The sequence below is a fragment of the Falco naumanni genome, chromosome 5 (assembly GCF_017639655.2).
Source record: "Falco naumanni isolate bFalNau1 chromosome 5, bFalNau1.pat, whole genome shotgun sequence".
Taxonomy (NCBI): Eukaryota; Metazoa; Chordata; class Aves; order Falconiformes; family Falconidae; genus Falco; species Falco naumanni.
In genome coordinates this window covers 29,458,697-29,484,823 of record NC_054058.1, presented here as the reverse complement: position 1 = coordinate 29,484,823, position 26,127 = coordinate 29,458,697, and the positions used below count along the sequence as shown (strand labels likewise).

The 26,127-nt window shown below is 45.0% G+C and overlaps 1 protein-coding gene across 5 annotated transcripts in view; it reads left to right on the top strand.

Moving 5' to 3' along the window:
* Positions 1 to 26,127, top strand: part of HIPK2 (homeodomain interacting protein kinase 2) — a 136,806-nt gene that overhangs the window by 45,511 nt on the left and 65,168 nt on the right. For all 5 annotated transcript variants that reach the window (XM_040596932.1, XM_040596935.1, XM_040596931.1 and 2 more), the window contains one exon: positions 31 to 1,129. In XM_040596932.1, coding sequence (XP_040452866.1) covers positions 31 to 1,129 — 1,099 coding nt within the window. The remainder of the gene's footprint in view (positions 1 to 30; positions 1,130 to 26,127) is intronic.

The window sequence follows — 26,127 nt, the reverse complement described above, 5'->3', positions numbered from 1 at the left end:
CACTGGTTTCACTCTGATGTTGTATTGCAGGTATGGCCTCGCATGTGCAAGTTTTCTCTCCTCACACCCTTCAGTCAAGTGCCTTCTGTAGCGTGAAGAAACTGAAAGTGGAGCCGAGTTCGAACTGGGATATGACTGGGTACGGCACACACAGCAAAGTTTACAGCCAGAGCAAGAACGTGCAGTCCTCCCAAGCAGCCGCCGCAGCAGCCGTCAACGCCTCCCTCCAGATTCCCAATCCGAGCATCCCTTACGAACAGACCATCATCTTCCCAGCAAGCACGGGGCACATTGTGGTGACATCCGCCAACAGCACCTCTGGTGTGGTTGCAGTGTCTGGGCAAACACTGGGTGGGCCACACAACCTGATGCGTCGCAGCACTGTGAGCCTTCTGGACACCTACCAAAAATGTGGACTTAAGCGCAAGAGTGAGGAGATTGAGAACACAAGCAGCGTGCAGATCATTGAAGAGCATCCACCAATGATTCAGAACAATGCCAGTGGGGCCACTGTAGCCACCGCCACGACCTCTACGGCCACCTCCAAAAACAGTGGCTCCAACAGCGAAGGGGATTACCAGTTGGTGCAACATGAGGTGCTCTGTTCCATGACCAACACATACGAAGTGTTAGAGTTTCTTGGCCGTGGAACCTTCGGACAAGTAGTCAAATGCTGGAAACGTGGCACTAATGAGATTGTGGCCATCAAGATCCTAAAGAACCATCCTTCCTATGCCCGGCAAGGCCAGATTGAAGTGAGCATCCTGGCTCGGCTGAGCACAGAAAGTGCGGATGACTACAACTTTGTCCGTGCATATGAGTGCTTCCAGCACAAGAATCACACGTGCTTGGTCTTTGAAATGTTGGAGCAGAACCTCTATGATTTCCTAAAACAAAATAAATTCAGTCCCTTGCCCCTTAAGTACATTCGACCAATTCTCCAGCAGGTAGCAACTGCCCTAATGAAGCTGAAAAGCCTGGGACTGATTCATGCTGATCTCAAACCAGAGAACATCATGTTGGTAGACCCCTCCCGACAACCATATAGAGTCAAGGTCATAGACTTTGGTTCAGCTAGCCACGTGTCTAAAGCTGTGTGTTCTACCTACCTTCAATCCAGATATTACAGGTAAGAGCCTGCGCTCATGTAACATTACCAGGAGGAGTATTTTCCCTATGGGAATTTTCCTGCATTCCTGTATTAATCCTTAGCTGGGATGGCTCTTAGAATGGCTTGTTGGTGATAGGAAAAAATGGTATCCTGATCTCTTGGAATTTACTTGCATTGAAAACCATTGTAAATTTTTAGACAACAATAAAACATTGTGAAAACAGAGTTTGCCAGTTACAATTTAAAAAGCCTTTCACCTCTGTCAGTACTTTGTTTTCTCCGGACTGTTTCCAGAAGAGGTCGTGTATCAGGAGAGTCCATATTTCCTTTCCAAGCCAATGCAAGTAGGTTCTTGGTTTCAGAAGGACCTTAACCTAAAGAATCAATCTGTATCTCAGATATGTCTTTATGCATATGTGAAACTAGGGGCTTTACTAGAATAAGGTTGGCTCACAGGGAAACTGGGTGGATGCAGAAGATGCTTTGTAAAGGAGTAGTTTTCACACGGGCTGTGGAGCTTGCTAGAGTCAATGGGAGGATTCTGGCTGGCTCCTGTCAGCTCTGCTCCAGGCAAGCAGGCAGCCTGGCCAGGTTGGAAACACCTTTCTCTGTGTGGGAAGCTGTTGGTAGAAATGAATGAGTATCGTCAGTAATTTGGTGTTGGACTAAGGACCTGTCACGGACTGTTGATTCCCACTCACAGTGCTTTAAACTACAGGTATGTTATGTGCTCAGATGGAGTTCTGACCTCTGCGTAAGTGTGCCAGAAGTGAACATGTGAACCAGCGATATCGCTCTTTAGTCTGTTGAACAGTTTCGGCAAAGCAGCCTCTTTTCATAACTCCTAGAAGGTCATCCTCTACCTCTGTCTTGAGTCCAAGACACGAAGTCTCTCTGTAGATGTTCTCCTTGGACCCTGTCTTTGATACCAGTCAGCTTGATTCAACATCCCAAGGACTGAGAAAAGCAATTCTGCTGCTACCTCAGAGGTGGGGGAGAATGGGGGAGGGGAAAGGGAATTTGTCTTTAGGTGACAGCTGAATTTAGAAATGTTCAGGCCATGTTTTTGTTGTAATTCTGTGAAACAGGGGCAAAGAGGGAAAATGGGATCCTTCTTGATGACTGATGTAATGAAAATCAGTCCTGGCAGCATCCACAGCTCATCAGATGTGTTACAGAAAACCAGGGTAGTTGCTCTGTTTGTAAATAGGAAAGAAATCTGTCTTATACATGGGGAGGGCTGAGGACAAAAAAACAACATGAGTTGATAACAGACCCTTTTCCTACTTCATAAGCCTCACAGTGGCAAAGCCCACCTGAGCTGTGAACTTGGGAAGAGTTAATTTTCACAGGAACAGGAACTTTGACAGTGTGGCACTGCAGTAGCTGTTTTTTATCTGTTTGTCCTTTGCTCTGAAGGAGGCCAGAAAATGAATGCCCAACCCTAGTTTTATACCCCAGAAGAGGCTTATTAAATGAAATATTCTACCTGATGACAGTCCCATCCTCCAGGAGAGACATGTTTCTGTGGTAAATATGCAAAAGCTTTTAGGGTTGCAATTACCTGGCAGACTAGAAGGAAAAAAAAAAAAAAAAAAAAAGATAATACAGGCATTTGTTGTTGAGTTATCTGTGATGCTGCATTAGCAGCCTAGGTCCCTAGCTGAAAGACAGAAGGGGCAGCCAAAATGAAATATGTGACAGAAAGCAGAAATGAAAGAGGAAAATGGTTCATTCTCAGTGACAAACAAGGAATATTTTTGTGGCAGTCTCTGGGGAGCAAGAGGCTTGATAAAATTTGCTTTTTATATTTTAAATGTTATTCCTGCCCCATCTGAAGTTGCAGCTTGTTAGATAATGAGTTCTGTCTGTCTAATTCCTCCCTTGTTTTCCATGCCTGAATTGATGGGAGGAGGGGAAAAGGGGCAGCAGCTCACCGGTGGAAAAAAAAAAAAAAAAAAAAAAAGAAAAATCTCGTTGGGTTGAATTACATCAGCAGGGGGCTGCTGATGAAGCTAAATTCAAGTCATGAGGAAAATTTATATTCTTCTTCATTTTGTGATGGGGAAAAATACAGAGTAAAGACCCATTCCACTGCAAAGAGAAGGAACTTCCGTGCTAGGGGAAACACTGGGCTTTATAAAGATTTCATGTGTCTTCCATTTAATTTACACTTGTTTTGCTTGCTAGAGTATAAAAGACAAGGGGATGACTTCAAGAAATGGCACATTTAAGCTGAATGTGAAGGAAAAGCTTCCTCAGGGTAAAGCCTCTCAGACTCTGTGCAGGCATGCCAAAGAAGTGACAGAACCCTGTGCCCCTTGCATTTAAGGAAAGACGAGGCAGAGCGCTGGGGACTATAATGCAGAGGCTGGCTCTCAGCTGGAGGGTTTTTATCATGGGGTTTTGAGAGCAAATTCCTAGGTCATCCCCATATTTTATTAACAACTTGCTTTTTTATTTTCCTTTGGTTTTTTTTGGGGGGGTGGTTTTTGTTTTTTTTCTGTTTTGTTTTGTTTTAACGTGACTCTCAAGAATGTGATGGCCATATCCTTTCAAGGGAGGAAAATTGTGTGGGATCCTGCTCATTCTCAGAGCAATATAAGGCCTTTCCTCTTCCTATAAATGATAGGCCTATTTTCTTCTCGCGGAGGTGGGAGGCAGAAGTGTCTTTAAACAAACGCTGTGCTCTTTCTTGACCTGAATCTGCAAAGCCCAGCATAAGCAAAGCCAGTCCCACGGCTGCTTGCAGACTTTGTGTGAGTGATTTGTCGTTGCTGCCATGTAACATGCTCTGAAGATGCACTGGATCACTCAGCCTTGTTTTTCGTGAGAGGAACAGTGGGCAGACTTGCTGTTGCGCTGCTGGCACGGCTCAGGGGCCCTCACTGGGCACCCTGACATCAGCAACCGTTTGGTCCCACCAGGGGTATTTCTGTCGGGCTAAGCCAGTGCTCTCCAGAAGAGTCATGGTGGCATTGAGGTGGCAGGATGGGAAGGTATCAAAAATGGTCATCAAAATGTCTTCAGCAAAACGTAAAAAAAAAAAAAAAATCCCTCTCAGAGGACATAGCCTCCTCGAGGCTAGATCTGCAGCCATAGTTGATAGTCTGGAAATTTTTCTCCCTTGCTCCTGACTGTAGAGGAGCCTGAGAGAAGCAGGACACACCAGGCTAAGGTGGGTCTTGCAGGCCCCCCCCCTCGCTGCCGAGAGTCCCCTTTGGGAGGGCAGCACCGTCAGGTCCCCAGTACTGCCCCAGGCCTCTGGCGAAGGGGACAAACACCAGCCAGGGCCTGGCAGGGTGAGGGGACAGGAGCACCCTGGGCCCTGCCCCTGGCTCTGCACTGAGATGACAAAGGACATCACAGCCATTGTGAGAGCTTAAAGCTCCCAGCCCTGAGTCCTTTACTGAAGGGGAATGACCCCAGAGCAGACTGGGAGCCACAGGTAGGGTCCTCTGAGCCACAGGGCCCACAGCCACCATGTAAGTCATACCCACTGGCCTTGCTGGTGGCACAGCTCTGGCACTGTCCCACTCGCATTGCTCCCCCTGCTCCCGCCCAATGCTGGTGGGCTGCGCAGGGGCTCTCCTGCCCCATCCCAGCTGCTCCTTGCCCTGCTGCTCCAGCCAAGTCAGACATTTTGTCAGTACTGTGGTCAGAGTTGTCATCTAAAAGGGGGAGTGCAGTGAAGAGAATCAGCCTCCTTCCTCCCACCCATCTTCAGCATGTGGTGCAAAACTCGCTGTGGTGCAAAGTGTTTCTCATGTAGAATCCTTAGGCTGCGCATGTAGGACCTGGCTGGTGGCCATCCAAGCATTCCACCTTGCTTGGGACAGTGGTCCCAGCCTGCCCCCCAGCCATTGTAGTCCTTAGTCTTGTCACTTAGCACTAGCAGTTGGCCTGGGCCTGATCAGTGACCCTTCATGGAGGTACGCGGTGACACATCCATGGCCTGGAGGTGCCTGTGTGAGGAACCAAAGCTGCTGAAGAAGGGCTGTGCTTCCCAGCCCACCATGCAGGAGTGGGGCTTTGCAGCTGGCAGTTTTAGCCAGACATGCTTAGGCTAGAAATGAAGCTGTGTTCACCAAGTAACTGATCAAAAAGCTGTGATAGCCACGGTGTCATGAGGCATCTTAATGGCATTTTATTTTTTCCTTTTCTTTTTTATGCTGTAGTTTGAAGGGGAGATCGTTGAGGTAGTCTCTGTGATCTCCATTTCGCAGGATGTCAGAAGGATGAATGACCAGGGAGATCCCTTCTGGGTTAATAATCTGTATATGAACAGCTTCCCAGGAAAACCCACACCCTGGGAAATGCAGGACTCAGGCTGCAACAGACACCGCCTCTGTTTGAGTCCACAGTCATGCACACAGGTGGAAGAGAGGGTGTTGGAGGGGGATGGTTGGGGTGGTAGATAGAGCTGTGGTCCTCCCTTGCTGGAACTAGAGTAGCTCCCTAGCACGGGATGGCAGTGCTGGGACACTTGGAGCAGGAGGGCTTCTCCTGGGGGCACTACCACTGTGCTGCCTTGCCCTCCTGGCTTTTCTTTGCTGCTCAGCTGAAAGAGCTGCTCTGTTGTACCCCAGGGATGACAGCATTTCACTAATAAATGGCATAATCACCTTACAAGATTTAAGTCTCTTAGAATTTGCAAAATATCGCACATATAATGGCTGTCACCCCTGCACTATTAATGGATAAATGCACTTTTGTTTCCCTTGTTTTCAAAAGGCTTTGGTATGTTGCATGTCTAGCTTGGGTTGATATGTCTGCTTTGTAGGTAAATGACCTTTGATTAAATGTTTGGATAACAGAGAATGAAGCTGAGTATCAGTTTGAAGAGGTGTTTATCAGTCTAGTTTCAGACACTGCAAGAAAATACGCAGGCATAAAGGCCTACGTGCATGTTGTCAACCACCCATATGGAGTATGTAGTGAGGCTGTGTGCAGGTGTGTTTTTTAACTGGCTGTGCATGCTTAGCTGAGTGAGTGCAGGTCCTGAAGGATGCAGGGGCTAAAGTGGATCCATCTTGCCACATGTGGACATTGTGCCATGACAGGTATCAGTCCTCTAGCCATGCTGACAAGGAGCCAAAGAAAGCTGGATTCCCAAGCAGCGTCACAACTTCTCCATCATGTGACTCAAAGTATGTGTCATTCTGGCCAAAACTGCCCTTTAAATGAGGCAGTAGTAATGGCAGCAGGGATAGGCTATGCTTATTAGTTTACTCAGTGAATTGGTATCTGTTCCGTCCTTGTATAGTGTTAGTGCACTTACGTTTCAAAACCTTATGTCTTTCTGGCCTTGCAAAAACAGCTCTATCTCAGACTTGACTGCTTTTGCTGCTGTGGGAGCCTCATTAGTCTGGCAGTCATTTTCAGTCCTACCTGCAACATTCACTGCTTTACTGACTGTCTCTCCAAGGTAAAGAGCAGGATAGCTAGATGGTTTGAGGAGGAGAGGCTTTTCTGGGGACTAGAGCAAAACCATGAAGTTCATTGCTGAAATCTATGCTCGGTTTCATTTAGCAATGATCATACCTGGTAGGACTGCAGGCTTGCAAAACAGTCAGTACATTGCAGAAGACTTACTGGAGGAAAGCAGAGTTAAAGCTATGCTATTTTAAGCAGTTCATTTCTTTCCCAAGGACACTTGGAGTATGGAGTTGGGGTTTTTTTTTCAGAACAAAAATTCAGATTTTTTTTTGCAAAACCAACACCAGGATTAATTGAATCTCAGTTTCATTTTACCCAGACCACTGAGTCTTGGAAGGGAACAGACATTCAGCTTAAAGCTTTTGGCTTTGTCCCATCTCTGTGATAGTCAGGTCAGGTTGGTTTTTGGTTTTACAAAACTCAAGCAAAGACAGTTCTTTGCCAAGTTCCTCTGTGTATAAATCACCTCGGAGCAGGCTGGTAAACCAGCATTGTGCCTGTGGCACATCCAACAGAAGATACACACTATATATACCAGAATAACTCCCTTTCTGGGGTCTAATTTAAAACAGAAAAGCTTATATTTCAGCCTAAACAATCTCCTCAGACTGGAGTCTCCCTAGGGTTTTCTCTGCTGAAACCTTCTTACCATTTCCCTAGGTGTTTTTTATTTTGCTCGGAGCAGACATGCCAGTTCCTCCTTTATCTTGTCAAAGTTAGCGATCTGCCCCTTTCCCTGTGACACTGCAGCATCTCCCTGCCCAGCTCCACCATGTGATGCTGGCTGGTCTCTCTCCGAGAGGAGCCCTGCGTCCCTGTGTGGAGTCGGAAAGGTCATCACAGGAGGGCTTGGTTTATTTATTAACCAAGTGTATAAAATATGCCCAGTTATGTGCCTCCGGGCCCAAGAATATTTATAACAAAGGTCTGTTTGCGAGGAACCTGACAAGCCTTTTGCCAGCAAAGAGAAATTGTTGATAGCCCAAGGAGGGGGAGAAGAAGTCTTGAGTTGCTTCCTTCTGGCTCATCCACATCTGAGTGGTGGAAAATCAAAGACCTTAGCTGAGTGCTGAGCCAGTCCCTTCCATCCCCTCTCCCCTCTCTGAGAACAGCTCCTATACAGCAAAGACAGCACTGACAGTAGTTACTCCTTCTGCAGATCTCAGTTTTGTTGTGGTGGCTGGAAAGGAAGGAAACTGTGTGCCCACAGGCAAGGCTCAATCCATTACGGCTGTTGTAGATCAGAGACAAGTATGTGAAAGGCAGCCAGAGAGAGGTACCGGGGTTGGGAGCTCTGGTTTCCCCCAGCTGGTGCCACCCCACGTGTGAGGGGCTCTGGTCCTCACCAGTCAGCTGGAGTTGCAAAGCCTCTGCTATATTCCAGTGAGGTAAAACACCACAGGGAACTGGTTGGCAAAGTCCCACTAAGCACAGATTAACAACAATAAAAAAGAAACAAAAAGATTTTTTGGCTCCCACACTCACCATTAATTGTTGAAACAACCAAGACCCTAAGAGCACCCTGAAATCAGGGCTTTGGGCCACCTGTTAGACATATCCTGTTGTTCCTGCACTGCTGTTCCCTTATTTATCCCTGTTAAGAGATACTTGCATGAAAAAGAGTGTTTCTTAGGAGTTCCTAATTTCCAGTGGTTTCTCTTCCCCACCTGAATTTACAGCCTCCCCTTATATGTGGAAAAGGGATACGATTCCCAACATGACCAGTACAAGCGGCAGGATGATCCAGCCTCAGGTGAGGGGATGAGCACTGGGAGTAGGCGAATGGCTAAAGATTGATCCCAATTTTAGGAAAAGAGCAGTTGTGCAAAAGAGGACAGGGAAAAGAAGGTAAATGCAAATTTGCTTCTAAAAAAAAAAAAGAGCATTTTCCCAAGGCTGCCACAACTTTTAAGTGTGTCAGTGATCCCCGAGGGAAGGGCAGCCCTCTGGGTGTAGGCACCTCAGTGGTGCTGCCCACAGCCCAGGCAGGAAGCAGGAACAGAATCATGATAGCAGGGCTGCTGACCAGGGCTCAGTGACATAGGTGTCTTGCCCATGCTAGGTAGGACACACTTTCTTCACCCTCCTCCCCATCAGCTCCAAAGGAGCATGATTTTGAGGAACAGCGCTCTTCTTCCTCTGTGACTTTCCTGTTTAAGTACACCTTCCCTCCATGGGTGTTCACACCACCCAGCACCATGCAGTCCCACAGCTGGGGCTGACCGCCCCAAAAGCAATACTTCCTGGTTTGGGAACAAATATGTTTCAAATGTGGCTCAGCTGGGGTTCCCATGTTTTTTTGAGAGGGCTTGCAGAGAGGAGGCGGTGTGCAAAAACGCTTGTTACCAGTCTGTATACTATCACCTGAAGTTATCTGGAACCCCTGACATAAACATCTATAAACCTTTTTCTTTTAAACTCAGCATTGAATCCTAAATTAATCCGTACCTTCTTTACGCTTACTGCCAGAGTCATTTAAGTAATGCTGGGAGGATCAGTGAGAGGCTCTGAAGTCCTAGTCTCTCCACTTGCAGGTTTGCCACAGGTGTTCTTGGGGTTTAGGGGTTTTTTGGTGTGTTTTTTTTCTTCTCCTGCTACCGCCTCTCTCACATGATCACCAAAACAAGCATGTCACAGGATTTCCTGCTGTCTATTTTTCTTCACTGAAGCCTTATAAGCACAGTAAGTCCCTTTAAGGCTGAAGCCTGCTGAAATTAAGTGAAAAATCAAGGTCACTCTCATATTTACTGTACCCGGGCAGGTCTGAAACTGCTACAAATGGTTAGCTTGTTTTACTTAAAAAGAGCTATTTACCTAAGAGAAATCAAAACTCTCCTATTGCAGCTATTGGCTGTAGCACTTCAGACTCCATCTCTGTAGCACATAAAAGACATACTGTCTTTTGGTAAAGATACCTGTGTTCAGACCAGGAGCTGAGATACAACCTTGCTCAGTACATTGACGAGCAGTTGCTTCTACAGCAATACTTGTAAGTGATTGTACAATTAGTGGGGCTAGAACAAGGGCCAGCTGCAATCGGAGTCTGCGGTTTGAATGTATAGGAAAGACATAAAGTTTGGTCTCTGCTCCTGGTTGCTTACTTCTGTGGTTTTGTGTTTGCTCTTCTTTCTCTCCTCCCACTCAAGTTGGTTCCTCGCCAAGTGCAGAGGAAACTGAGTGGGGAAAGGGTGCTCTTTTTTTTCAGCTCCAGTGACAGAACAGTAGCAGCCGCTCATAGGAACAGCGGTTTGGTGACCCACAGATTTTACTGCAGCAATAGGTGGGCAGTGAAGGAGAACGCATTGCAGTCACAAACTGGAGTATGATTTTCCATGCCTTTCTCTGCTTATTTCAATGCATGTGTAGGTCAGGGCAGTAGCTTCTAACGGCAGTCGTGGCTGCTGAGAAGCAGAATGAGGTTGAGGGGCTGTTAGCATGAGATTGGTGCTCCAAGGTGAAAATAAAGAATTAAGAGTAGCAAGATTCATCATCCACACTTCTGAATATGGAAAAGTAGCATCAGCAACATAATTTGCACAGGCTTTCAGGGGTGCTTTGTTCAAGTACCACATGTTCAAATTCTATGATGTTTTTACCTCCTCCTGTACGTTTGCTCACTGCAGGCAAGAGATGTAAGTGTGACATGGAGGAAGCTTGCTGCATACATCTGTGCATTCATTAGGTTCACAAGCTTTAGGTGCCAGCACAGTGGGATTGAAAAGCTGTATTGCACTGAAGTGCGTTTTCTGATTGGAAAGTGTTCCTGCTCTGCTGCTTATTGGCTGTGAGGTTAGAAAGAGTGACTGATGTCGGTTTATAAACCAACAAGTCATTACCAGAAGAGAGAAATTACCTGAAGGTGCTACAGTTAGTATGGGATTATATATTCCCCAGCTTCAGACCGTGGAATGCTGTGATTTCAGTACCTGAAGTTTCTGTCTTAACTTTTCAAGCCACTTCCTGCACTGATGCTTCAAATTAGCCTAAGCTAATGTAAAGGCACCTAATTCTCAGGTGGGGGGCTTAGCAGCTGCCTCCTCCTCCAGGTCATGCTAGGGAAAAGGGACAACTCTCAAGCAATTGAGAGTGGTTATCTTGCTTGAAAAACACTAATCTTGTGGCCTGACTTAAGCTGAGTTAGAGCCACAGCTGTTACCTGTTTAAGGAGGAAGGTCAAGGAAATGTCCTTTGCCTTTTAAGCCAGGTCATATAATGGTTATTCTGTGGTGCTTTACAAGGAAAAATAAAAAAGGTAGAAGAGAGGCATGCATATATATACTGTGAGAAACTTTCAGTTCTAAGAGGAATAAATAGAAGGGAAGTGTCTCTAGGAACTGAGAGAGCGGAAGGGCAGAGAGGAAATCCTCTTAAGGCAATGGCTACCTGGAAGTTGCTGTTCCCCATATAAGGAAATATGTGGGAGGACAGAAGATGAGATTTTGCCCTTCTTGCTGTCTGGAGACTTCAGAACCAGAAACAGTTGATTTCCAAACAGGACAGCGTGTTTTTTCTGCCATAGGCTGGGAAGTAATCTGTGAATCCCTGAGTGGCAGCTTGACCTCTGTCTTCTACTTACCGAAGGACAGAGGTAATCACAGCCGTTGTTTTGCTTGCACAGATGTGAGTTCTTTTGTGCTGATAGGTTTTGCCTTTATTTTAATATGACTGCATGGGATCAGTACTTGGGTGTGCATTCAGGTTCTGTCCCCACATCTGCTAGTTTGCATTAGCCAAGGAGTAACAGACTTCTACCTGCTATGAAACTTAACTGTCTCTAGAAGTTCCTGCTCGGGGGTGGAGGCAGGGTAGATAGACATGTGGGATTTGGCCTGAATCTAACTGAAATGACTCTGAATCAAAACCTTTGTGTTTCAAAGAGTTGGGTTAACTCTGTTGTTATTTTTCTTTTTGCTAACTACTGCCACTCATAGCTGGTCTGAAGCAGTTCTCGAGTACGAGTGTAGTACCCCAGGCCTGATGAGACCTGAAAAGTGCTGAAAGTTTTGTAGTGTCATCACTGAACTTTGACCTTTGTGGGAAGCTTTTCAGATCAGGACAGTTTTCAGATAACTCTGGTGACTTGTGCAGCTTCTGAGCTCAAGAAGCTTACCAGCTGAAGCCTTTAGAGAAGGAAAACTGTTTGTTCCAGCAGCTGATGCTCTTGCTCATGTTGAGGCAGACAAGCAGAACTTAGCAATGTTTCAGTTAACTTGACAACAAAAGGAGCAGTGTTGTAATGAGTTGTTTTAGTTGCAGATTGTACGATTAGATCAATTGTGGTAATACTGCTGAGCAACACTGTGTTTTCTCCCTGTACTCTCTGGTCTAGCTGTAGGTGTCCGTCACCATTTACCTTATGCTGTTCTCCTCAGATATGCTGTGTTTTCTGAAGTAGGGCTGTGTTTATGACACCTAATGCACAAAGATTTTTGTGGCTGAGGCCCTTAAACAAAAGGGTAATAGAGAGTATAATGGTACACGTGACCACGAGTGCTAGCACGCACGTTAATGTGACAGCTGGCATACAGAAGGAAAGCTGATGGCCTTTTTCAGATCCACCACGGTAAGAATTCAAGTTTCAACTAGTTGCTTCCATGGAGAATTGTACACTCAAAAGAAAGTCCAGGGTGGTGGGGTGGAAGAAGTATCCGATGGCTTAAAAAAAGTTTCAATTTATTTTGTATAAGTGTGGTTTACTTGCCAGCAGGAGACTGCAAACAGAGAATAATCGTCCAAGAGGAAATCGGAGTACTACTTTGATGCTCACAACAATATTAAGAGGGACAGATGAAATCTAAAATGTAAACAGGTTCAGCTGAGGCTAGCTGAATTTGCTGTTTACTATGCTAAAAAGTTAATGATGAAATACTGCCAGTTGATTTCAGCAGGTAGAAGGAAGTAATAGTGAAGACCAATATAAAAAATAAAAGCTTACTTAAGCGATCTCATCCCTGCAATTGTCAAAAATACACCTCCTGCCATTGTTAGCCACTTAAATTAGGGGACTGGATTCTGGTGGGTTGCATGAGCACAAGCAAAAGCAGAAGATAGCCATGATGTTTCTGGGAATGCTTTTCTGGAGGCTGGTTTGATAACCTATCTCCTCTTTGCAGGTGTTTGAGGGACCAGGGAAGGGAAAGGGTAGCACAGGCTGGATTTTACTTAGCAACGCTAGTATGTGTACAGAGATGTGGTGGCTCCAAACCTATTCCTTTATCAGTGAGGTCAAAATACAGCTTGATGTGTTAGATATATAATGAGCAAAAGAAAGAAAGGCATGTTAACTGGGTTGGAAGATAACATTCTGTCTTTTTAATGGATTCTTGTTATTGTCACTGATGTTACTTTCAGCAAAAAAATTATGTTGAAACTATTCTTTTTTTTTCTCTATTAGCTCTTGTTCTCAGCTTTGTTACGGCCACAAAGAGATGGTAAAAATGGATTGGCACAAAGTTGGGTTTCCTGTATCACTTAGAGCTATGTTTTCAGCCCTTAGTACTTTGATAGGGTCTGTTCTTCATTTTGAAAATAGCAATAAAAGAGCAGAGAACATAAGAAAACACAATTATTTTTTTTTTAAATGAAATTGTCAGTGCTAGTTTGAACTTTGCCTCTGATCTGTATGAAATCTGTGAACTGTGCAGTTGGAAGAAAGCAGATACAAAAGTGAGATAAAATATCAAGTACCTGGCTACTTTAGAAGGTAATAAAAAACTCCCAATATCTTGTATAATCATGTCTACATAAATCCTTTGGGAATAAACTTTAAACGCTTATGTTGGATTTAGAGAATTACCTTCCAGCATCAGTACCTATGATCTAGCAAAAGAAACTAAGCTTAAGCTTATGCGAATGGCCCTCTTCTCTTCCAGAGGCATGGGTAACATTAAAGCATGCATAGAGTTGCCACACTAAAATGTGGAATGGTGGTGATGGGTATGAAGCATTGCAGTGTATTTGTTGTTCCTGTGTAGTTACTGGAGACATTGGGCATGCATGAGGAGATAGCACACGTCTTAGAAAAAGGATCAATGTGCAGCATTTGGCAGCTGAGTGTCAAGACACAGTTGACAGCTCCCCCAGTTTGGTGGGGAGTATCCTGTTATGTGGACCTTGAATGAGCCCAAGCTTTCAGCCTTCTCATCAGGGAGAGGTGAAGATTTGCCAGCCACTTCTCCCCAGTCACTTGAGAACTGCAGCAGTGTTGGTCCCACCTGTAAGTTGTCAGAGCATTTTCCTAGCACCTTGATGCCCTTCTCGGGCTCAGAAAGACAGCTGAAGTAGAAGATGGAGGGAGAAGAAGCAGAAACAAATCCAGAGCACAAGAGGTTGGTTCAGATGCAAGATGAGGATGGCAGACACCAGAGTTGCTCTAGACAGCCAGTACAGCCACGTGGAGCAGCTCTTTCAGCCCAATTCTGTGGTGTGGTCTTATGTGGGATTTGAAAAGACTGGCTTCCAGTTCAAGGTCTGTGCTTTTGAGCAACTGTGGAGCTCTAGCTCCTGGACACGCTCACAGCTTTTACCTTAGCCTGGGGCTATAGGGTCTGATTACTGTCCACAAAATGGCATTTTAAGTTGTGTAAGAATCCCATATGCAGAATATAACTATAGTCATTATTTTTGTAAGGGGGGTGTTGCAGCAGCCCAGTGACAGGGCAGAAGGAAGGGGATGCTGCTTGGTTTTCTGCAGAAAATGCCCCTGACTTTCTGTATTGCATAGATCAAATTGCATGATCAGTGAGGACTGGGGGAGTGGGTATGGCTGCAAACTTTGACTTAATTTTCCAGAGCCATTGGTATGCTCAAGTATCTTGCAAAATACCCGCTTGTTATATTTCCCTGGTGCTTTTGCATTCTGAGAGATCTACATTGTTGCACATTTCCCTTCCACACCAGGAGCAGTGTGCATTTGCTTGATACTGCATTGCCTTGCTTAGCTTTTAGGTTATGCTTGGAGCTGTGCCACACTATAATATTTGCTGCTGTCATGGTTTTCATCAGTGTTGTGGCCAGACACTGGAGTACATTTCTTCACAGTGCTTTGAAATGTCTGCTGTGCTGTCATTGTACATACCCATGTGCGCACATGTGCACCTCTGTGGTGAGCCAGGGTTTCTGCGCGCCGACTGGCACAGTGGCAGGAGGGCTGGCAGGTAGCTGGCCTTGGCAGCAGACCCTGCAGCAGCCAGACAGGGGGGAGGACTGAGGTGCTGTAGGCATTGGAGGAGGAGGCTGCTGTGTCTGAGCTTGCTCTCCTTGAAGCTGGCGTAAGATTTTCCAACAGGGTCTTGACTGACCAGGAGCTTAAAGGCTTTCTTTCTTATCTGCAGAGTGTGACACAGGCTGGTGGCAGCCTGTAATTAATAATGATACTAACCCTCCTTATGCAACCAGGAGATGTCTGACAGTGTTAGTAGGTAGTTGCTCAACAACAAGGCATGTTACAACTAACCAGCTGGGACCAATTATGAAAGCCTCACTAATGCTAGCAAGCACTTGCCTGTTCACAACATTGGACTGAAGTTGAAGAGATGAGTGACTGCTCTGCAACATGCGGGCAGGCTCATGATCAGGTGGTGCACGGTGCTGGGCTGAAACACAGCCTCTGCATCAAGCATGGAGTGTCTGTGCTGTGGGATATGTTTGCTGGGCACCAGTGGTCCACATTGCCCTACGTTGGCACCATCTGTAGCTCATCCTCCCAGATGTGGGATGAGGAAGCACCTCCAGGGCTGCAGCACGTCTCCTTCCCCACCCACAGCTTCTCCCACCCCCTCGTTGCTGCGGCAGCACTGATATATGCCCAGTACCTACTTAGCGGCTCACTATGGTTAGAAAAAGGGGGGGAGCGGGGACTCCTACTTATGGCTTCCTCATGAATTTTTAGTCACAACATGAAGATTTCAAGAGTGTGCGGATAAAACATAAAATGAAGCGGAAGACTAAGTGGCACAGCACAAAAGGCAGAAAAAAACCCCAACAACCCCCAAAACACTGCATCATTGTCCAAAAGGTGCAGCCATTAGAGAATAATAATAGTTTTTGTGTGCAGTGCAGCTGGGGCCACAGTTGCAGAAGGAGGGTCTTTGGTGACCTGTGCGATGGCTCTGTTTGTTTAATGTGCTAAAACAAAGAACTGAAAAGCAGACAGGGCCCTCACAGATACTCACAGGGCTTCTCTCTCGGTTCCTGTGTTTGTGCCCTCTCTCACTGTGTGCGTGTGTGTCTTCATGCTCCAAATGCAACTAATCACAGCTACATGCTTTTGGATGCCTTCTTTTGTGCATCCCTTGTGTCTGTGCCTAGGCACTCCCTTATTGTTGAATTGCTATTTTTGTAATTTAGAAACTATGACAAATAACGTAAAGTCAAACGGTTAGTATTTTATTGTCTGTTTTTTTAATTCCCTGTCCTTCAGAACGAGCTCAGGGTAATGACATTATTCCCACCCCTCCACCCTGACCTCAGTCTTTTTCTATCCATTTAGCAAATACTGCAGCTTGCTCTGTTTTTAATGGGTGGGAATCAATGTGGCTTTTTAAAATAGGATTCTCTCTGCCTGCACAAACAAAATCAATGGTGTTATTGAGCATGTGCAGGTCTGTGTGAACGGGAGTGAGCCAGCAGGGTTTGCTGCCTCAGCGAGGCAGGGGCAAAGCCTGTAACTCACATGGGGAGGTTCACGCTTTATTTCTCTGTCATTTTGGTAAGGGCTGATGAGCAGCTTGGTATTGTTTAGAAAGCAGGGCCTGGGGAGCACTTTTAATCAGGTTAATTAGATTTTTAAGGTGGTCAGCATGAGACTGTAAAAATGGGTTAAACCAGACTGGTTTGAGTGGCAGTAGGATGTTTGAAGATCCCAGTAAAATGAGGTTTAATCCAAACCATGTTCTAGTTCAGTATGACTCTACAATTGGGTTTGCCACTTCTTGCGGGGCGGTCCCACTGTGGCCTAGTTGGAGACCTTTGCTCTCAGAAGTGAGTTTCAAAGGGAGCTATAGCAGCAGGGATGCAGTTTTGCTTCATTCAGGCTAAGGATTTGTATGCAAACAAATGGGATGGGGAATCTGTGTATCCTTGTTTATCTTTTGTGGTAGAATGAGTTTACGAACACTGAGCTGTTGTGGGAAACTTGACTGGCAGAATTGGTCATGGCCTTGGGAGATGAAGGGAAGGGCAGATTACAGATTGATGGTATTGGGGTTTGGTTTGGGGTTTTTATTACTTCATCAGGGATGATCTTCAGTTTTAGCATTAGCAGGATTTTGCATGGTGTGGGAGGAATGGACTCTTCCAGCGTGCTGTCTTGGCGACATCAGCATCATCCATAAGCCTCAGTTCATGAGGCTGCGGTAAATGGTTTGCGGGACTATATGAAATAGTAACATGGAGGATATTTCACTTAAAACTTAGCTGTGGAGGGTGTATCACAATCCATGAAAAGCCTTGTATCTACTTGAAGAGCCTACCAGCTGCCACCACAGGCCATGTTGGTGGGACAAACTGCGCACGCAAGAAGGAAGTTTGGAACTCGTTCCTTCCCAAGTTTCGGCCTCTCTGTGCAAATTACCCCAAACAGCGTGTATATTCGTGTTCCAGGAGTTATAGTGATACTACCAACTCTGTCAGATAGGACACTAGCAGTCTTCCTGCTCCAGCCAGTTTCAGACACCACTGATAACAGGTTGAGTTCAAACAGACGGCTTTAGTTGTATGTGAAAGACTCCAGAACCTTTTATCAACCTGCAGGGCCATTCAGTCATCTCACATAAATGCACATGCCAATGCTTGTTTTGAACACTGCTTTGCTTTGTTAGGAGCACAGCAAGCTCAGTGTTTTGAGTGATAGCAGAAATTTCTGGCCATGCAACAGAACAGGTTTTCTAATGCTCCTGTCAGCTGAGGAGCTCTGGGTCCTCAGAAGGAATGGGTGGCAAGAGGTAACCTTTCCCCAGTGACTGCACCACCAGAAGATGTGTTTGTTCAGTGCCCTGTGTTTTTCATGACTAAACAAGAGTTCATTTGAAAATGCTGTCAGCTCTGAGGATGGAGCACTGATGGCTGGAAAGGAGGACTTGTGTTTCTAATGGCTTCAGCTCAAGTTTTCCTCTTGACTACAGAGATATGGTATTTGGTTCCTGACAACGACTTATGCTGGGGTGCCAACCCTGGGGTTTGTTCTGTGACTTTCCAGGGAAATCCTCTGAGTGCTTTTCCAGACTCACTTCAGAGTTTTTGATTTCTAAGTGCTGAATATCCCCATCGCCCTGGATTTCACTTGTAAATGGGGTGGGCATGTTTCTGATGAACAAAAAGATTAACCTTCTCATGCTGTCCCTGGTTTGAGGATTTCTTTATGGCCATCCTTTAACTATGTGATTGTGACTGGCCTGGACAAAGGAGACTGTTTCAGTCTCCTGCATTCAGTATAGCTCATCCATGCATATATTATGAAGCACGTAGGGTAGGTATGCAGAATGATGCAGAATCATTTCTCAGCACAGGGCTTAGTACATGTATGCACGTACCGGTGGACACCCTTTTTCATTGTGCAGGCACATTTTATCTGTGCAAGAAGCTGGTGATCATCAAATATCCTTTAAAAGAAGCTAAAAATGTGTCTTTATTGGCGGCTTTTCTTTCCACAGACAACAAAGGTCCTACTTAATTACTTTCAAATGTTGGCAGTGGTAGTGTTTTCTGCAACTTGCAAATCAGTGCAAGAAGCTTCCCTTGGTTGAAATGTGTTCAGTAAAGGGTCCAGTCAAATACTAGTTTATTAACCACCTAATTTCCATCTGTAAAGTAACTTTTAGTTACTATATAGTGGTTCTTTTTCATATGTGCTAGTGTGTCGATTAGAGCGCTGCAAAAAAAATCAGTGTACTGTAGCATATGCCAGGACATGCTTTTTCCTCTTGCTTTGTGAAGTCCCCAGGACAGGTAGGTCACACTTCTGTGGAGAGGCTGCTATTAACTGTGAAGGCAGGAAACTTCTCATGCCACTTTCATCCAGCCCTTCTCTCCACTCCGGTGTCAGCAGTGTGCCGTGCTGGGAAGGCTGGACATTTGCAGTGTTTGTTGCGAGCTGGGTGAAGACTTCCAAACAGCCAAGCAGGAGTTCCACTCCCTGCCAGGGGCTCCTGCTGTCCCTGCTTCCCCTGTGTGCAGCCACAGGAACAGGTGAAAAACGTTGGTCAAACTGCAGGGCAAAAAAATAACAGATTCTTCGTTATTTTGGGTTGGATTTATATTTTTTTTAGGCTTGATACTGTAAAGATTTGAGTTGGAGCCTTGATGATTAGGGACTTAATTAAAACAGAAAGCAAACGTTCTTAGATGAAACCACAGCTGAGAATTTAAAAAAAAAAAATTGACTGAAAGAGCCATCAAATAATAATGGTGTTTGGACTTCCCTGACTTGTTTTGATGTGGATAAGTGATCTCATTTAAGGCTAATCAGAACATGATTTCCCTCCACAATTCTTCTCCAAATTTTTTAGCAAAAAACCCCAACCAACCTTTTCTCTATTCTAATTGAAAACCTGCTGTTGCAAAATTTTAGTAGTTGGACTTTATTGTAATGTTTGTGGTGGTTGAAAAATCAATCCAGTTTTACTTTATATAAGAGGACAATTTTTGCCTTTTTTTAAAAAAAAAAACCAACCACAAGAAAACGGAGCAACCCAAAACCCTGTCCCCGTACTACCCTCCAGACTGTATGCTTAAACATTCTTCAACACTCTCCTTTTTTTTATTTTTAATTTCATTTTTTTACAGTGGAGTAAAAATAATAAGCTGTAGTCTGAAATAGAATTATTGCTCTTCAACTTTCCAAAGCAGTAAGGGAAAATAGATCACACAACAAGTTTTAAAAATCAGTCAGTGTGTGGGATATGCTACACTGAACCGCTTTTCAGAAAAGAACTGGATTGCAGCCTTTAGGAACTGTGTTTACTGTAAGAGAAACTGAATTTAGACCAAGTAAAGGATGTGGGAAGCACCAGCTCAGTACCACTGCGATGACTGCAAAGCAAAAATTAAAAAGAAAAAAATAAAAGAAGAAAAAAAGCACAGCCAAAACAGGGATTTTCCATTGTGTGGATAAATTACTGGAAGTGTCTGAAATCCATTTGTTCTGGGAACGTGCACCACACCGTCATTTCTCCTCTCCAACAGTCTAGCGAAGGGTTAAAAGTTTCAGTGAGAATTGATTCGGGTAGAAGACTGCTGCCACAATGCTAAAGACTCATTTATTGGGGGAGCGCTACACTGCTTACTGTAATTGCAAGAAAATTAAAAGAAAGCAAATTAGCTGGGAGCTTTTCAGAACTCTTCCTCCTTTTGCTGACGTTAATGAGATTTTCCCCATACCCAAGCAGCGTTAATAACTTCCGCCAAGTGGCTCCTGTAAGCCATTGCTTACAAAACGAAACAAACCTGGGGTGGCAGTGACGGGGGAGCGTGAAGGGAGAAGGGTACCAAGCACAAGGGTTGGTGGGGAAGGGGATGAATCTTTAGGACCGGTTATATATAGTACAGTTTCGCAAACCCACATGTGAGGTAGCAGCTCCGTGTCGAGGTGTGTGCCGATGGGTCTGTGTGTGGACAGCCTGCTGCACCTGCGCCACCTCTTCAGCGAAGTGCCGCTTTCCCTGGTTTATATCCTGCAGGGGCTTTTGTTGTGATGATTTTGGCAAGCGGAAAGTTTTATGTAGTAAAGGGAAAAATGTCACAAACTGTTCTCAGGGCTGTATTTATAGCCAAGGCATTTCCAGGAAGGTGAATTTCCTAAACTGGGGTGGAGGTCGGGACAGAAGGGAAGAGCTTGATCGGGATCAGCTTCCTTAACAGGAATTCCTAACTTGAGCAAGAATCTGCCGCTTTCCAAGAAAGTGGGCTTTTCCACAGCTAGCAGAAGGGATGCTTCAGAGGCAGGGAAGGAGAAGAGTAAAGTTATCCGTGCATTTGGAGGCCCCTCTGTGGGGAAATGCTGAGTTGCAAGCGAGTTGCATTGCAGGGAAAGGCTTTCAGAGGGGCAGGACCCCGTTTTTCTCCTCCACCTGCCCCAGGAGAGAGGTGGCTGACAAGAGCTGTGCTGAACGTGGTCCCTTTGGAAGTAAGCCACGGAGGAGCTGGAATCCCAAAGTGCTGTTGGGATGAGGAGAATGGATGAAAGCAGTGAGGCTGTAGCTCTTCCTCACATCAGGTGCAGTCCGTTCCTGTGAAGAGCTGGAAGAATTACCTTTGTTTTTCTGAGAGCTCACGGATGCAAATGTTTGTTTATGGTGGGCATCTCCATAGCTATGTACACACAAATTCAGTGTATATATACACGAGTGCATGTTGAGTGGGAGTAATATTTTGCAATTTCTAAGGCACTCCTACATGAAGAGACGTGGGTGCCTAAGAAAACATAGCTGAAAGCAAAATCAACATGACCTAGTAAACAACAGCTATCTAGCACATGTGTGCCTACTGTAAAGCAGATCCTGCCTGTGCGGGCTGTGTGTGCTTCTCTGGACGCTGAAAAGTTGGCATCATTTGAACTGATTGCTGTCAGTAAGATTTTAGTGAAGTCAGGTAATTATTCCACAAATTTTCTTTTGCATTTAATACCCCACTGTCCAGGCGTAACAAAGTCTCACCCAACAGCTGCAGTGCCTGCTTTGTGAGAAATGGTACCTGCTCAGTGCAGTGAAAGTGGAGCTGGTTTTTGGCTGTTGCTGCTTGGCACAAGTGCTTTCCTGGTGCTGTCCTGTGGGTGACAGCACTATTTGCAAATTATTAAAACTTTAGGAGATTCAGAACATCCTATTCCAACAGTTGCTAAATATTTCATGCCTGTCATCTAAAAAAGCAGTTTCAGTGCTTCAAAACAGCAGGAGAAAAAAAAATATGCATTGTGTATTTATAATACATGATTGTTGATCTCTGCTGACATTTATCTTGACTCTATAGAAGAGACCAGATAACTTGCTTGCGGTGGGGAAGGTAAATGTTATAAACAGGATAGCCTGGTACATATGTATATTAACCTTTTCAATTAATTTTCTTCACTTTCTAATGGACTTAGTCAAGGGTCATGTGATAAATCAGGCCTGTGCTTTTGTCCTCCCACGTAAAGGGATGCACAATGAAACTTGCAGTGTTCTGGGCATGGATGCAGAGATGCACACAATAAAATGACCGGATGGATGACAACAGGGAACAAGCCACCCATGCAGGAGCCCAGGAGATGATGGCTCGGTGTGCCCTAGCAAGCAGTGTGGCCTGGTGGGAGCCAGTTTGGAAAGTAAACCAGCTGGTTCCAAGGACTCAGCAGGTCCTTGGGATATTTTAGGGGGTTGCTCTTTTGGACTAGGCCTTGTTCAGTGGATGAGTGCCTGTTCATGCACCCTGAGACCACTCTGCAATGGGAGCACAGAACAAGTGGGAGAGACTGGGAGGTTTGCCTCAACAGAGCTCTACTGAAACACTGGTGTAGATGCACTCAGTATTGTTAGTTCTTTATGTTTTCACCAAGTCTTATGATTATTTTTTTTTCTTTTGCACATCATACCTACCTGAGAGAATCTATTTTTTCAACTTGAAATAAAAAGGCAGGGGGAAGGCCTATCTAGACCTCAGTGTTATTGCAGGAAAGAGTTTGAAAACAGGCTAAATTTGAGAGACTGAATACATTATTTAAAAAAAAAATAATTGTGTAATTTTGGAGGTTGGCAGATGATTTTTCAGATTATCCTTTCCTGGGAAAAAAACTGTATTAACAGCCTGGGTGTGAGAAGAATACCTCAGTGACTCTCCATGATACTGAAGTCAGAGGAACTGCTTCTTTCTTGATTCAAATCCTTGCATCTCCAGTGCAACAGCTGTGGAGTTATTTGTGGTTCAAGTTCACTGCAGTGACAACTCTTGGAGAATCTGCTTCTATATTTCCCCGCATTCTGACAAGGTGCTGCCGAGGAAGACTAAGCAATGTTTGTTGGGTTTTTTTTACTGTACTTTTCTAGCTTTTATAGGCCCAGCCTGCACTTTCTTCTCTGGGGCCAGTTCTTTCTACACCTCTTGCTTTGAGCAGGCCCTGGGGCATCCCCCATGCAAAGGGGTATGGGGTGGTTTGTGTTATGTGCTAGCCCTGAGGAGCGGAGAGCTGCCCAGGTGGATGTCCTCTCTCCATGCACAGCTGCCCAGAGCCTTTCAGATCCCTAAAATCCTCAAGCATCCCATGAGGGAAGAAATTGCGAAGAACCAGGGAGGAAGGTGATAGCCTCCGTGCTGGGGGACAGCTGGGGGCAAGATGAAACCCCAGAGCAGGAGGGAAGCACAGGGACACTCCCATTCTGTTCTTTCCCTCAAACTTCCTTGTTTTCAAGGGCTGACTACCAAACCCTCCACCACCTCTCTGCATGCTCACCCCCGTGCTTGCTACTTCTCTCAGAAATGTGTTTGTAGTAAGAGGGAGTTGAGGAGATCAAAGCAATAAACCACTGAAATCACCGGTACCCAGGAGGGATGGCAAGTGCAAAACCACGCTGCAGTTGGCAAACCAGTTGGGAAGGAGGGATTTGGATGAATGCAGTGTTATCTCATCTGCAGGCTGGCCATGCCAGGCAACGCATGGCTTAAAACCAAGAAGAGAAAAACATAACAGGACGTGAGGCTTTGAGGAGTGTTGTTGTTGTGTGGATAGCTGCAGCTAGCCACTGGAAATCCTAGAGAGGGAGAGGCTGGATTACCATCACCTGGATGATGACATTACCAGCAAATTAATAAACACATAAAAATCCTGCTAGGTTCCTCAAGTATGACAGGTTGCTAGAATTGTCAGTGCTCTGCTGGAGATAAGTTTGCCCCAAATAAGTACAATTAAACTGTATGTAAAGAAGACGTTAGGTCTGACACTTGAAGAAAATTTCCTCCAGGTGGATGCTTGTCTCTTTTTTTTCTTTTCTCGCTGTGCCCCCCCTCCCCCGCTTGTTCCCCGGTTCTTCGAAAATGGGGATTTCCACATCTAAGATTTGGGTCTGTTCTGTACCTTCCTTAAACAATAAAATAAAACAGAAGTCTGAAAAGCTTTCTGTAGGAATAAAAGATCAACACCTGCCTGCTAAGACGGTTTCTGGAAAACTTACGTTATGGCCAGGTTTTTTTTAAGTATCTCCACATAAAATTTGTAACAGGTGCTGATAGTTCAGACTGAAAAGGCATCCTACCTTCTAACTGCCTGGCTAGTTCTCTGTCTTTAAGAGTCTAAACGCATAATATATACTTTAAATATTTTATATATATATTAAATACTTTAAATATTTAGAGAATTTTGATTTATTTTTTTTTTAGATGAAACTCTTCGTTTGAGGACTAAGCTGAAAAAAGTAATCATATGCTATTGATTTTTTTTTTTTTTGTCTGTGTGTGAGGGCAATTAATAATTTGTATTCTCGGAATGGTTTCTAGTATGTTGTAGTGATATAAACTACAAAGCAATCCAAACATTAGTATCGAGCTGTAGGAAAAGCACAAGTAGAGAATATGTGTTTGCTGAATGAAGAATGGAGTGAAGCTGAATTTTGAAAATTCCCAGAGCATCTTAGAGGTAATGCTGAAAAGTTAAACAACAGAAAAGAGCATATTTGCACCAGAGAGGAGGGTAGTTCCCTTTGACTTATATCTCCATTAGCCCTGTTGAAGGCAGTGTGACTATGGAAAGTAGAAATCCACACTGAGTTTGGAATATGTGCCTTCTGGATTTGCAGCAAACCTTTCCACATCTGCAGTCTCTATTCCACTATTAATGGAATAAATTAATAAAGGTGAGGGTCATGCGGTTCTTGTCAGTACAGTTACCATCTGCCAGGCTAAACATCTCCCGCTCTTTATGTCTTTTTGGTTTTTTCCTTTTAATTCATGTTTCTGACTCAAGAAGGGGAAATTTTAGGAGTGTAGTCCGTTGCAGCTGGAGCAGCTGCCCACACCAGTGGGCTGTGAAACCCTGCTTGGTTTCCCTGGTTTTCACTTGCTTTTCATGGGGGCAGTGGGAGCTGCCTCTCGCTTTTGGAATGAGCACCCAGCCTTCATGGCATCATTGTTTGCTTAGCTCCGTCCATCACATTATGATCACTGAGGGTCAGGAGTGAAGGCTGGGGCTGATGCAGTCCTGGACTGCAGAGTCAACAGGCAGTTACCTGCTATTTTATCTGCTTCCATCCCCTGCGGATAAAATAGCAGGTGACAACAAATGCCTTTTGCTCCTCTGCCAGTACTGCAGGAAGGTGGGCATGCTGTGATTGCCACTTTCCAGGCAGCACCACTGTGTGGGAATCTGGTGGCCCAGCTCTTGTGGAGGTCACTGCCCATCCTGGGGGAGAGCAGGGATGCCCACCCTGGAGCAGGAGGGGCTTGTGGGTGGCTACTGGGCTCAGAATTGGTATTGGTACTTGCAAGAAGCTTGACGGAAAAAATGGCGAGTGTAGGGTGTGAGAGAAACTAATCCTGCAGACTACCTCTGCCCTTGAGTTTTGTCAATCAGAGAGAAAAAGGAAGTAATATAGACATTGCAAGTTTATTCAGAAGTTGTCAGCCTGGAAAGGGTCCTGCCTAAATCCAAAATAGCTTTCCTTTGCAGAAGAGGCTTCCTTGCTCATTCTTTATGTATTTATATCTGACCTGGGCTGGCTCGATGGACAAAATGTTCTGTACTCATTTCCCCTTCTCCTTTTGGAAGAAGGCAGCTGTCAAGTGCGAAGCCACGGGAACTCACTGCGTGTACCACACCAGGGCTGGCTGGTCTGTACCGACCAGAAACAAACACCCTGTTTCTAGAGCAAAAGCTGGCATCTGACAGGCATCTTTTGTTCGTACCTTTGCGCTGCTGCAACGGAAAGACTTTGCCATCATATAAAGAGAAAAGAGCTGCTCCTCTGCCTCTTTCTCTAAGCTTTTTGCTTTCATTAAGCGGAGTATCAGCCCCTGCTGTGGTGGCAACAAGGGCAAGAGGTGAAGGATGGTGAGACCAGCAAGGCCGGCATGAAATAACCCTACAGGACTGCAGAAGACCATATGGAAACCTCCCCCTGACTTCTATCAATTAAAGGGAAAAGGGGAATAGTATAGGCATTGCAATTAAAAAAGGTAATAGAGTCTGATTTACATTTCAGAATGTATTAGCTTGGTTTTAATTGGAAAATAATTTGAATTGCAAGGGAAATAATTAGATTAGAAAGCCACTCAGCAATTTACTACTCATATTCCCCAGAACTGGACTCCAGGTTCATAGAGTAATTGTGAACATTATGGGAGCTGCATCTGATTTCCCCCCTTTTGCCCTCCCCTTCACTCTTCTCCTAACAAATTGCGCTCGGGAAGTAGAGGCACATCTTCATTAACGGCTGCATTTTATGTCTGAGCTCTCAGTTGGTCGCAGGGGCTTGTCTGAGGTACGAAATTTGTGAGGCCTTGTGAGGAGAGGGCTACGGGAGTTATTCTGGATGCCTCCAAGCCATTTATTCCAAATCTAGGCTGTAAAAGAAAAATAATTGTCAGGTGCGCCCTCAGTACCCATTTTTGAAATGGAT